The 12,903-nt window shown below is 40.8% G+C and overlaps 1 protein-coding gene across 1 annotated transcript in view; it reads right to left on the reverse strand.

Annotated features, from left to right (window-relative positions):
- Window positions 1–12,903, reverse strand: part of LOC108961174 (collagen alpha-1(VII) chain-like) — a 111,803-nt gene that overhangs the window by 49,988 nt on the left and 48,912 nt on the right. The window contains 5 exon segments of the mRNA XM_050985402.1: window positions 1,538–1,591; window positions 5,573–5,644; window positions 7,573–7,617; window positions 9,705–9,767; window positions 11,453–11,488. Of these exon segments, the coding sequence (XP_050841359.1) occupies window positions 1,538–1,591; window positions 5,573–5,644; window positions 7,573–7,617; window positions 9,705–9,767; window positions 11,453–11,488 (270 nt within the window).

A 12,903-nucleotide genomic window follows, 5' to 3' on the forward strand; every position in this document is an offset into this window, starting at 1 on the left:
TTGGAACAAACGAGATCAGCTCATTAATTCCATCATTTCCATCAGGAACAAAGGAGGAAAGGGGGCAATCCCATATCTGACCCTTTCACCTGCCACCAGCCCGCTCCGTAATCCCGGATGAATCCCATTGAGGGTTTGAATCCCACCCTGCTCCCTCCCTCCTCCACTGGACACGGGCACAGTTGGATTTTTTGGGAAAGCCTGGCCCGTGAGCAGCATCCAAGTGAGGTTTGGGCCAGAGCTGTGCTCCATCCCCTTCTCCACCCCTTGGCCACAAAGGTGGGGGAAAGGAAAGGTTGTGGTGGTCCCTCAGTGCCACCAGTGCAGAGGACATCTGTCACCGACACGTTTTATGAAAAATCCTTTTTTTTAGGATTTTTCCTCTTGGGAAGCCGAGAGGCCTCAAGAATGAAGTGTAAACAAGGATTCTCTGCTGCTGTGGGATGCAACAGGCGGATCTGGGATTGGGCTCATTTAATTGCTTCTAATTAATGGCAAATCACAGTCCAGCTGTCTAAACTGTTTCAGTCAGAGACAAACTTATTGTTCATTCAAACCTTTGTCATTCATTCCTTTTCTATTCTCAGCCAGCCTTCTGATGGAATCCTTCCTTCTGTTCTTTTGGTGCAGTTTTAATATAATATAGATCATAAAATAATAAATCAGCCTTCTGAGCATGGAGTCAGCTTTCCCATCCCTTCCCTCATCCTGGGACCTCTGGGAACACCGTCACACCGAGGAGGATGATGGCCAAGGTGTCCCCGTGGCTGGTGGTCCCTTCTGGAGGTGGCCGTGGTGCTGCTGGCCCCACACGTGGCCGGGTCCAACATCTCCAGCAGGATGGGCTCCCGCAGGAGGTCACGGCCATGGAATTCCATGGAATTCCATCCCCAGGCCAGAGATCTTGGATGACATCAGGGATGAGCTGCAGGGATGGGGAAGGTTGGAGGCTCCTGCCTCTCTGGGGGGGCTTCATTTCACTGAAATCCGGGTTCTGCATCGACAGATTCCGGTGGAATGAAGGGCACCAGGAAGGCCCTGAGGGCATCTCCAGCCGAGGGAGAACTTGGGATGCCTCTTCCCTGGATAAATCCTTGCTTTTCCAAAGGTCTGGATCTCGTGGCAAACAGGAAGTCCCCCTGTCCCCACTGGTGCTGCTTCCTGCAGGATTTTCCTCTCCGTTAAGGAAGGAGCTGTTCCCACCTCTAAAGATGTCAGGAATCTTAAACCATTCCTCCTTCCACCCCTTTCCAGGTGCTCTTCAACTTCCAGGAGGAGGGAAGGAAGGAACAATCTGCGAACATTCCGGAAATTTATCCTGTCTGCCTCCTGAAGAACATTCTTGGTCCCAAAGGAGCTCTGTGGAGATGTGGGACCACAGCCCCGGAGCCACCACGAGCTCCTGAGCCCATCCCAGGAGTTCTGCTTTGAAATCCCAAAATTCTGGGGGGTCGGAGGAGACCTGAGCTGGGCTTTCCTCCCCTCTGACCTGCCCGAGGTGGTGGCACCGCCACAGAAACCTGGAGTCAGGACCTACCTTCGGGCCTGGGGGGCCTCGTTCACCTCTCGGGCCGTCCTTCCCTGGGTGTCCCTGAAAACCAGCAGGAATGGGTTAGTTCCCCTCTAAAATTCCCATTTCCTGGGTGCTGATCCCAAACTAACTCCCCCTTCTCCAGAGGGACCAACCAACCCCTTCCTGTGCCTCCCCAATTCCCATTTTTAGGTGAAGTTTGGAGCAATTCCCTGAAAACCAGCAGGAATATGTTAGTTCCCCTCTAAAATTCCCATTTCCTGGGTGCTGATCCCAAATTAATGTCATCTTCTCCAGAGGGACCAACCAGCCCTTCTTGTGTCTCCCTAATTCCCATTTTTAGGTGAAATTTGGAGCAATTCCCTGAAAACCAGCAGGAATGGATTCATCCCCTTTTATAATTCTCATTTCCTGGGTGCTGATCCCAAATTAATGTCATCTTCTCCAGAGGGACCAACCCAGCCCTTCTTGTGTCTCCCTAATTCCCATTTTTAGGTGAAATTTGGAGCAATTCCCTGAAAACCAGCAGGAATGTGATAGTTCCCCTCTAAAATTCCCATTTCCTCAGTGCTGGCCCGAAACTAATCCATCTTTTCCAGTGGGACCAACCAAGCCCTTCCTGTGCCTCCAAATTCCCATTTTAAGGTGGAATTTGGAGCAATTCCCTAAAAACCAGCAGGAATACATTAGTCCCCTTTTATAATTCCAATTTCCTGAATACTGATCCCAAATTAATGTCACCTTCTCCAGAGGGACCAACCATCCCCTTCTAGTGTCTCCCTAATTCCCGTTTTTCGGTGAAATTTGGAGCAATTCCCTGAAAACCAGCAGGAATGGGTTAGTTCCTCTCTAAAATTCCCATTTCCTGGGTGCTGATCCCAAACTAACTCCCCCTTCTCCAGTGGGACCAACCAAGCCCTTCCTGTGTCTCCCCAATTCCCATTTTTAGGTGAAATTTGGAGCAATTCCCTGAAAACCAGCAGGAATGAGTTAGTTCCCCTCTAAAATTCCCATTTCCTCAGTGCTGGCCCGAAACTAATCCACCTTTTCCAGTGGGACCAACCAAGCCCTTCCTGTGCCTCCAAATTCCCATTTTTAGGTGAAATTTGGAGCAATTCCCTAAAAACCAGCAGGAATACATTAGTCCCCTTTTATAATTCCCATTTCCTGGGTGCTGATCCCAAATTAATCCACCTTTTCCAGAGGGACCAACCAAGCCCTTCCTGTGTCTCCCCAATTCCCATTTTTCGGTGAAATTTGGAGGAATTCTGCTCTTCACTCGAAGCTCGTGTTCCTGGGAGTTCTTTTCCTGCTTTTCCTGCTTTTTCCTTTGCTCTCCCACTGGAATCATGGAATCCCCTCTGGTGCAACCCAAACTTTGCTCTCATTTCCCTTCCCCCCCATCCTGGCCGCGGAATCGTCCCCGTTCCTTCGGGAAATCCTGGCCTTGGATCCCTTTGGGATCCGTGGGGATTTTCCCTGCAGCTTTTCTCCCAATCCCACTTTTCCTGGCACTCAGGGCACGATTCCTGCAGGCAAATCAGGAATTGGGCAGGAATGGCTCCAGCCAAGGACACCCTTTGGAATTCTGGGAATGAGATTCTGCTCCCAGCACAGCAGAATTCCTTGGGAATTGCTCTGCCTCGGGTCCTTCCCCGTCCCCACCAAAGAAACAGCAGCAATAAATCAAATTCAAAATAAATTTAAGAATAAAAAAATTAAAATAAATTAAATATTATAAATAAATGTGATAGAATAAATTGAACCAAGAAATTAAATAATAAATTAAACAATAAAATTAAATATAAATAATAAAGTAATGTGATAGAATAAATGGAACCAAATAAATTAAATAATAAAGTAAATCAAACAATTAAATTAAATATAATAATAAAATAATTTGATAAATAAATTGAAACAAGTAATTTAAATAATAAATTAAACAATAAAATTAAATATAAAAAATAAAGTTATGTGATAGAATAAATGGAACCAAGTAAATTAAATAATAAAGCAAATTAAAAAATTGAATAAAATATAAAAATAAAGTTATGTGATAGAATAAATGGAACCAAGTAAATTAAATAATAAAGTAAATGAACCAATTAAATAAAAGATAATAAATAAAATTATGTGATAAATAAACTGAACCAAGTAAATTAAATAATAGAGTAAATTTAAAAACTGAATAAAATATAATAAATAAAGAATGTGATAGAATAAATGGAACCAAGAAATTAAATAATAAAGTAAATTAAATAATTGAATAAAATATAATAAACAAAATAATGTGATAGAATAAATTGAACCAAGTAAATTAAATAATAAATTAAACAATAAAATTAAATATAAAAAATAAAGTTATGTGATAGAATAAATTGAACCAAGAAATTAAATAATAAAGCAAAATTAGAAATTGAATAAAATATTATAAATAAAATAATGTGATAGAATAAATGGAACAAGAAAGTAAATATTAAATAAAATATAATAATAAAAAAATGTGATAGAATATATTGAACCAAGTAAATTAAATAATAAAGTAAAATTAAATAAATTGAATAAAATATAATAAAAAAGGATGTGATAGAATAAATAGAACGAGGTAAAAATAAATAATAAAGTGAATTAAATAATTGAATAAAATATAAAAATAAAAGAATGTGATAGAATAAATGGAACCAAGTAAATTAAATAATAAAATAAATTAACCAGTTCAATTCCAGATTTAAATTCTCAATTTTTGCTGAAATGGCCGCAGGTAAAAGAGTGGGAGAGGGGGAGGAGCTGCTCTGATATTTTTGGGAATCTCCCAAAGAGGATTTAGGTGAAGTCCTGAGAAAGCTGGAAATATTTCCCCTGATTGTTTCCCATGGGGATGAAAACAGGATGGAGAGAATCCATCTCTGCTGGATCTGTCCCTGTGGGATCCATCCACCCCAGGCTGGGGAAATAAATGTCATTTATTCCTGATATACAGAAATGATATTTATCTATGTAATACATGAAAAATTATAAATATTATATATATTATATAATAGATAATAAAAGATTTATTAGACAATTCATTATATAATTCTATAACAATATATTATATAATAATATATATTATATATTATATAATGATATAACTATAATTATAACATTATGAAATATAGATATAAATAATATAATATAATACTCTATATATCATATACATAATTAAGATATAACTAGCATATATCTAATATCCTTTATATCTATTATTTTCCCATTCTACTATAACTATATTATTTTATCCTTATTATTATTTAGATTATTATTTTACTCTTCCTATAATTCTATTTATCGAATTATACTTATTCTAATTTACTTTTATTCTCTAATATAATTATATTTATATTTCTATCTCTATTTCTACTATCGAATTATATATTATATTATTATTAATACTCATCTACTTATATTACTCTCACATTAACTAATCTTATATTCTCTCTAATTACTCTATCCTTCTACTTCCTATATTCTATTCTCTTCTCTTCTATCTCTCTTATCTTGTCTGTCGTTCTTCTCTCGTCTCTCTTCTCTTCTCTTCTCTTCTTCTCTCTTATCCTTTCTCTACTTTCTTTATCTTTCTCTTCTATTCTATTCTCTTCTCCTTCTCTTCTCTTCATCATTCTACTCATTCTGAAATCCACTCCACTTCTCTCCATTCTCACCAATTACACATCTCCTCCTCATCTCTTTCCTCCCTCCACTACATCCTATTATAACGTGTATATTTTCATCTCTTCTCTACCTACTATCCTTTTTTATACTAGTATAATCTATGCTATCAATATTATATATTGTATATTCTACTGTGTATTATACTATGCATTATATTATTTTATTATACTAATGTATAATATATGCTATACTATATATCATATATAGTGTTATACAATAGATCATATATATTAGGATATATAAATATACAAAATCATGCTGTCTATGATAGAAGAAAGGAAAGCTCTCCCAGAATCCCCCTCTCCCAGGTGCCCCCTCTGGATTCCTTACATCCCTTCCAGGCTCTCCTGGATCTCCTTTCCATCCCTGCTCTCCAGCTGGTCCTGGCAGTCCAGGAGGTCCCTGCAAGGAGAGGTGGAGAGGAACAAATCCCAAACAGAGCCCGAGCCACAGCTCAGGAGAGGAACACAGCACGGGAAATGGGATTCATTCCCATAGGAGAGGAATAGCTGGAAGGGAAGGTTTCCAGGTGGGGAATCCCATTGGCATGGGGAAGGGAAACAGCAGCCCCTCCACTCTCCAGGGCACGAAAAGAATATAATATAATAATAAATAAATAATATAGATATAAATATATCTTATTAAATAATATAATATATAATATAATATATAATATAATATATAATACAATGTAATATCTATATCTGTTTAATCGTAACGATATAATGTAACATGTATGTATGTAGTACGTAATCGTAATCTATATATATGTCATAATATAATTATATATATATAGATAGATATACAATAGACATAATGATAACTGTAATGTAATGTAACACGATATAATATGTAATAAGATATAATAAATGTAATAAATAAATAATATAATAAATATAAAATAAAATAAAATGTAGTATCATATAATATAGTAATATAATATAATATGATGTAATATAATATATATAAAAAATAAACTATAATAAATATAATAAAAATAATATAATTAAATAATTAAGATAAAATAAAATAAATAAAATAAAATACAATAATAGATTATAATGTAATATAATATAATATAATATAATATAATATAATATATAATTATAATATAACATTAATAAAATAATATAATAATAATATAACTATAATATATATCTAATATAATATAATATAATGTAATTCATGTAATGGTAATGTTGAATGTTACTAGATTATAATATAACATAATGGAATACGATATAATATATGTAATAAGTAAGATAATATAATATAATATAAATAATATAATAAATCTAAAATAAACTAAAATATAGTACCATAGAATGATAAAATCATAAATATAATATAATATAATATAATATAATTTATAATAAATATAATATAATATAATTATATAATATAATATAATATAATATATATAATATACACTATAAAGTAATGTAATGTAATACGATATAATATATGTAATAAGATATAATAAATATAATAAATAAAAGAATATAATAAAAGGTAAAATAAAATATAGTATCATATAATATAATAATATAATATTATGATGAAATATAATATAATATATATAATAAATGAACTAGAATAACTATAATAAATAAAAGAATATTAATAATAAATAAATAATAAATAAAATAAATAAATAAAAAATAAATAAAATAAAATAAACCAAAACAATAGATTAGAATAGAATATAAATAATAATAGAATACAATATAATAAATACAAAAAATCTAATAAAATAATTAAATAATAAGATGGTATGATATAACATAATATGACAAATGAATATAATATAATATAATGTAATGTAATGTAACGTAATGTAATGTAACGTAATATAATATAATGATAAATATAAGATATAAATATAATAGAATATAATATAGATATGATATAAGTAGAATATAATAGTAATATAATATAAATATAAATATAATATAATATAATATAATATAATATAATATAATATATATAATATAATATAATATAATATAATATAATATCATGTAATGTAATATAGAAAAAATAAAATAAAATAAAATAAAATAAAATAAAATAAAATAAAATAAATAAAATAAAATAAATAAGGAATAGAATAGAATATAAATAATAAATAAAATAAACGGTTATAATAAATATAATAAAATAAAAAATAATAAAATTATATTATATAATATGACAGAATATATAATAAAATATTATGTAATGAAATGTAATGTAATTTAATGTAATATAATATAACATAATATAATGTAATTTGTGATGATGTAATATAATAAATACAATAAAATCGATGATAATAATGGAATGATTACCCTGATCCCTCTCACTCCCGGCTCTCCAGGGACTCCAGCTTCTCCCTAAAAGAGAGGAGCAGCTTTCCAGCTGTTTTCCCCCCAAGGGACAGGGGTTTTATTGCACTCAAACCTGGATCAAAGGGAGGGAACCGAGTCCACCCAGCATTCCGGGGGCTCCCGTGGAGGTTCCATCTCCTTGGCCCTGCCTAAGGCTTGGGAAACTGGGATAGAGGCAGCCTGGGGGATATCTGGGATGGCTTAAATGAAGGATGGGGGTTTGCAGCATTCCCAAAAATGAGGGAAAAGGGACACAAGGCCTGGGGCGACCGGAATATTGAAATTTGGGGGGAGGATGAGGTGAGTGACACCACATCCCACTGGTCTGAGCTCCAGGAATGTTTGGATCTCAGGGATGGGCTGGGATTGTTGGAGTGTCCATGATTGCCACCCAATCCCGCTGGGCTGAGCTCCAGGAATGTTTGGATCTCAGGATGGGCTGGGATTGTTGGAGTGTCCATGATTGCCACCCAATCCCGCTGGTCTGAGCTCCAGGAATGTTTGGATCTCAGGGATGGGCTGGGATTGTTGGAGTGTCCATGATTGCCACCCAATCCCGCTGGGCTGAGCTCCAGGAATGTTTGGATCTCAGGGATGGGCTGGGATTGTTGGAGTGTCCATGATTGCCACCCAATCCCGCTGGGCTGAGCTCCAGGAATGTTTGGGACTCAGGGATGGGCTGGGATGGTTGGAGTGTCCATGATTGCCACCCAATCCCGCTGGTCTGAGCTCCAGGAATGTTTGGGACTCAGGAATGGGCTGGGATGGTTGGAGTGTCCCTGATTGCCACCCAATCCCGCTGGTCTGAGCTCCAGGAATGTTTGGATCTCAGGGATGGGCTGGGATTGTTGGAGTGTCCATGATTGCCACCCAATCCCACTGGTCTGAGCTCCAGGAATGGTTGGATCTCAGGGATGGGATTGTTGGAGTGTCCTGGGCAGAGTCAGGGGTTGGACTGGATGATCCTGTGGGTCCCTTCCAGCTCGGGATATCCTGGGATTCCATTCTTGGCACTCTGTTTTCAGCATCTCCCAAAAGAAAAAAAAACAACCCAAAAAACCGCTGAGTTCTTTTTTTGGGCTTTTCCATTTTTCCAGCCTTTTGGAATGTGAAATCCAAGATAAAAGAGAGGTGAAGAGGATTCTCCACAGCCTCGTTCAAGGACAAATAAACAGGGAATAAAACGAGCAGGGATCAACTTCAGGGCAAATCCAAGGGTTTCATTTTCCAGCTGCTGTTTTCCTGGCTCCTTGGGAAGGGTGGGATTTCCGTCGTCCCAGAGGAGCCTTTCCTCCCTACAATGCTGAACTGCTGGGTTTTCCCAAGTTTTTTGTTGGAATTCAGGACGTCCCTCTGGCTGTCCTGGATGGCTCCAGCCCCTGCCAGGGGGCTCAGAGACCCTGGCACAGAGCCCAAGGCCCCTGAGCCTTGGATTGTGACCCATGGAGAAAATGACCAACCTTGTGTGAGGATCTGCAAGCCATGAAAGTTTGAGTGGAATGACAGTGAATGTGTCACAGGTGACAATGTAGAATTTTGGGGATTTTAGAATGGGGGTTCAGGAGGCAAAGATGGAGGGATCTGGGTGTGTCCTGTCCTTCTTTCTCCTTCTTCTTCTTGGCCTCCATCTTCTTGGTGATGTTGGCACTTTTGGATTGGTTTAAGGCAGAAGCTCACTGTCCAACACAGTGATGGGATTGGGGAGTTATGGTAAATAATGCACAGGCAGTTTTTAGTATAAAGAGATAACACTGCCCCAGGGCAGGCAGAGTGCCTCTGTCTGACCTGCTGGACAGACCTTGGCAGGACAGGAGAAAAAATTTTATAGATAAGAAACAATGAACAGCCTTGAGAGTGAGAACTGAAGAGCTCTGACTCCTCCTTTGAGTGCTGGGCTGGGAAAAGAGACTTTGTGGCACACCTTGGGGTCACTGTGAGCAGCAGAGACCCAGGGGCAGCCCCAGCTGCTCTGGGCACTGATGTTGAGTAACAAGGAAGAAAATTCACCCCTGGTTTGTCATTTCAGAGCTGGGGTTGTTGGCTGCTCCCGAGGGATCAGCGGCTCCATCCCCCTGGATCCAGCCTTTACTCACCTCTTTTCCTCTCAGCCCGGCCTCTCCTGGTTTTCCAGGGAATCCTGGTTCACCTCTCTCCCCCTGAAGGAAAGGAGACTTGTCACATTCCTGTCCTGCATTCCCACCGAGGGGCAGATTCCAGCAGCACACCCACGGCCATGGAGCTGCTCCCACCAGCCTGGATGGAGTTTGGGCTCAGAGCATTCACCCCGTGCTAGGAAGGGCTGGGATTGTAGGATTTGTGCTATTCATATTTATTTAATAATATCTGTTTATAGCATTTCATTTATTTAATGAGAGCATTATTATTTTGTGGGATAATTGGGCTGGAAAGCACCCAGCTCCAACCTCATCCATCCAGACTCCACAGTCCTCCCTGGAATTCCCTCAGGACAGGATCTGTTGAGTTCTCCACCTCCAGGAGCAGCTCAGACAAGCAGAGACTCGAGATGGATCCAGTCTAGGACACAGGATCCGTTCCCATTCCATGTTTTAATTTTCATTCCCTTTTTAATCAGCTGAGCTCTCATGGGTGGGAGAGCTCTCACAGGTCCTCATCCCATGAGGAATTCCCTCAGGACAGGATCTGTTGAGGTTCTCCACCTCCAGGACCAGCTCAGATCAGCAGAGACTCGAGATGGATCCAGTCTAGGACACAGGATCCATTCCCATTCCATGTTTTAATTTTCATTCCCATTTTAATCAGCTGAGCTCTCATGGGTGGGAGAGCTCTCACAGATCCTCATCCCATGAGGAATTCCCTCAGGACAGGATCTGTTGAGGTTCTCCACCTCCAGGACCAGCTCAGATCAGCAGAGACTCGAGATGGATCCAGTCTAGGACACAGGATCCGTTCCCATTCCATGTTTTAATTTTCATTCCCATTTCAATCAGCTGAGCTCTCACAGATCCTCATCCCGTGAGGAATTCCCTCAGGACAGGATCTGTTGAGGTTCTCCATGTCCAGGAGCAGCTCAGACCAGCAGAGACTCGAGATGGATCCAGTCTAGGACACAGGATCCGTTCCCATTCCATGTTTTAATTTTATTCCCATTTCAATCATTTGCTCTGTCTGAGGTTTGTCCGGCAAGGTCGTGGATTTGATCCCGTTTCCTTAACAGCTGGATGGGATCATCCTCGTGGGTCTCTCCCAGCTCAGAACATTCCATGAAATCTGGGAAATTTGTGACACCACCTCTCCAGGCCTTCTCCCAATCCCAAACATCTCTCCTTGCCTCCCCTTTGCCGCCTCATTAACAAACCTCGTTAGCACCTCCTGGCTCAGCTGCTCCCGTTTTGTGACTCCCATTTTTCCACACCCTGGAAGCTGATCCGGTCTCAACATTCCATTCCCAGATGGATGGAGCAATTCCCAAAGCCAAACCGTCCCCCAGCCAGGTCTGGGGAGATCCCTGCTTGAGGAATGCCCCCAGTGAGGCCCCCAGTGAACAAATCCCACGGGTGGGAACTTTTTCCTGAAATTTCTTGGCTGGTTTTGAACTTTTCCTGGGAAAATTCCTGCAGGTGAGGATTAGCAGGAGTTCTTTCAGCCCTGATCAAAAATGTTGGAATTAAGCTGGAAGAACACTAGATCCCACCCCCATCCACGGGCAGGGACACCTCCCACTATCCCAGGGTTATCCAATTCCCAATGTCCAACCTGGCCTTGGAACTGCCAGGGATCCAGGGGAAGCCACAGCTGCTCTGGGAATTCTGTGCCAGGGCCTGCCCACCCTCCCAGGGAACACAGCATTCCATGGACTCACCTTCTGACCTGGCTTCCCAGACAATCCCACATTTCCCTGCAGAAACACAGAAGGAATGACACGGGAGAGATAATTCCAGGAAAAATCAGAGAAGAGGAAAACAGGGAATGTACAATGAGGGGCTGTGCCAATGGAAAACAGGGAATGTCCCAGGAGAGGCTGTGCCATTGGAAAACAGGGAATGTCCCAGGAGGGGCTGTGTCAGGGAAACAGGGATGTCCCACAGGAGGGCTGTGCCAAGGAAAACAGGGAATGTCCCACAGGAGAGGCTGTGCCAAGGGAAAACGGGAATGTCCCACAGGAGAGGCTGTGCCAAGGGAAACAGGGAATGTCCCACAGAGAGGCTGTGCCAATGGAAAACAGGAATGTCCACAGGAGAGGCTGTGCCAGGGAAAACAGGGAATGTCCCACAGGAGAGGCTGTGCCAATGGAAAACAGGGAATGTCCCACAGGAGAGGCTGTGCCAAGGGAAAACAGGGAATGTCCCACAGGAGAGGCTGTGCCAAGGGAAAACAGGGAATGTCCCAGGAGAGGCTGTGCCAATGGAAAACAGGGAATGTCCCAGGAGATGCTGTGCCAATGGAAAACAGGGAATGTACAATGAGGGGCTGTGCCAATGGAAAACAGGGAATGTCCCAGGAGAGGCTGTGCCATTGGAAAACAGGGAATGTCCCACAGGAGAGGCTGTGCCAATGGAAAACAGGGAATGTCCCAGGAGAGGCTGTGCCAAGGGAAACAGGGAATGTCCCAGGAGAGGCTGTGCCAAGGGAAAACAGGGAATGTCCCAGGAGAGGCTGTGCCAATGGAAAACAGGGAATGTCCCACAGGAGAGGCTGTGCCAAGGAAACAGGGAATGTCCCAAGAGGCTGTGCCATGGAAAACAGGGAATGTCCCAGGAGAGGCTGTGCCAAGGGAAAACAGGGAATGTCCCAGGAGAGGCTGTGCCAGTGGAAAACAGGGAATGTCCCACAGGAGAGGCTGTGCCAAGGGAAAACAGGGAATGTCCCACAGGAGAGGCTGTGCCAATGGAAAACAGGAATGTCCCAGGAGAGGCTGTGCCAATGGAAAACAGGGAATGTCCCACAGGAGAGGCTGTGCCAAGGGAAAACAGGGAATGTCCCACAGGAGAGGCTGTGCCAAGGGAAAACAGGGAATGTCCCACAGGAGAGGCTGTGCCAATGGGAAAACAGGGAATGTCCCACAGGAGAGGCTGTGCCAAGGGAAAACAGGGAATGTCCCAGGAGAGGCTGTGCCAAGGGAAAACAGGGAATGTCCCACAGGAGAGGCTGTGCCAAGGGAAAACAGGGAATGTCCCAGGAGAGGCTGTGCCAAGGGAAAACAGGGAATGTCCCACAGGAGAGGCTGTGCCAATGGAAAACAGGGAATGTCCCACGGAGAGGCTGTGCCAATGGAAAACAGGGAATGTCCACAGGAGAGGCTGTGCCAATGGA

The sequence above is a fragment of the Serinus canaria genome, chromosome 1A (genome assembly GCF_022539315.1).
Source record: "Serinus canaria isolate serCan28SL12 chromosome 1A, serCan2020, whole genome shotgun sequence".
NCBI lineage: Eukaryota > Metazoa > Chordata > Aves > Passeriformes > Fringillidae > Serinus > Serinus canaria.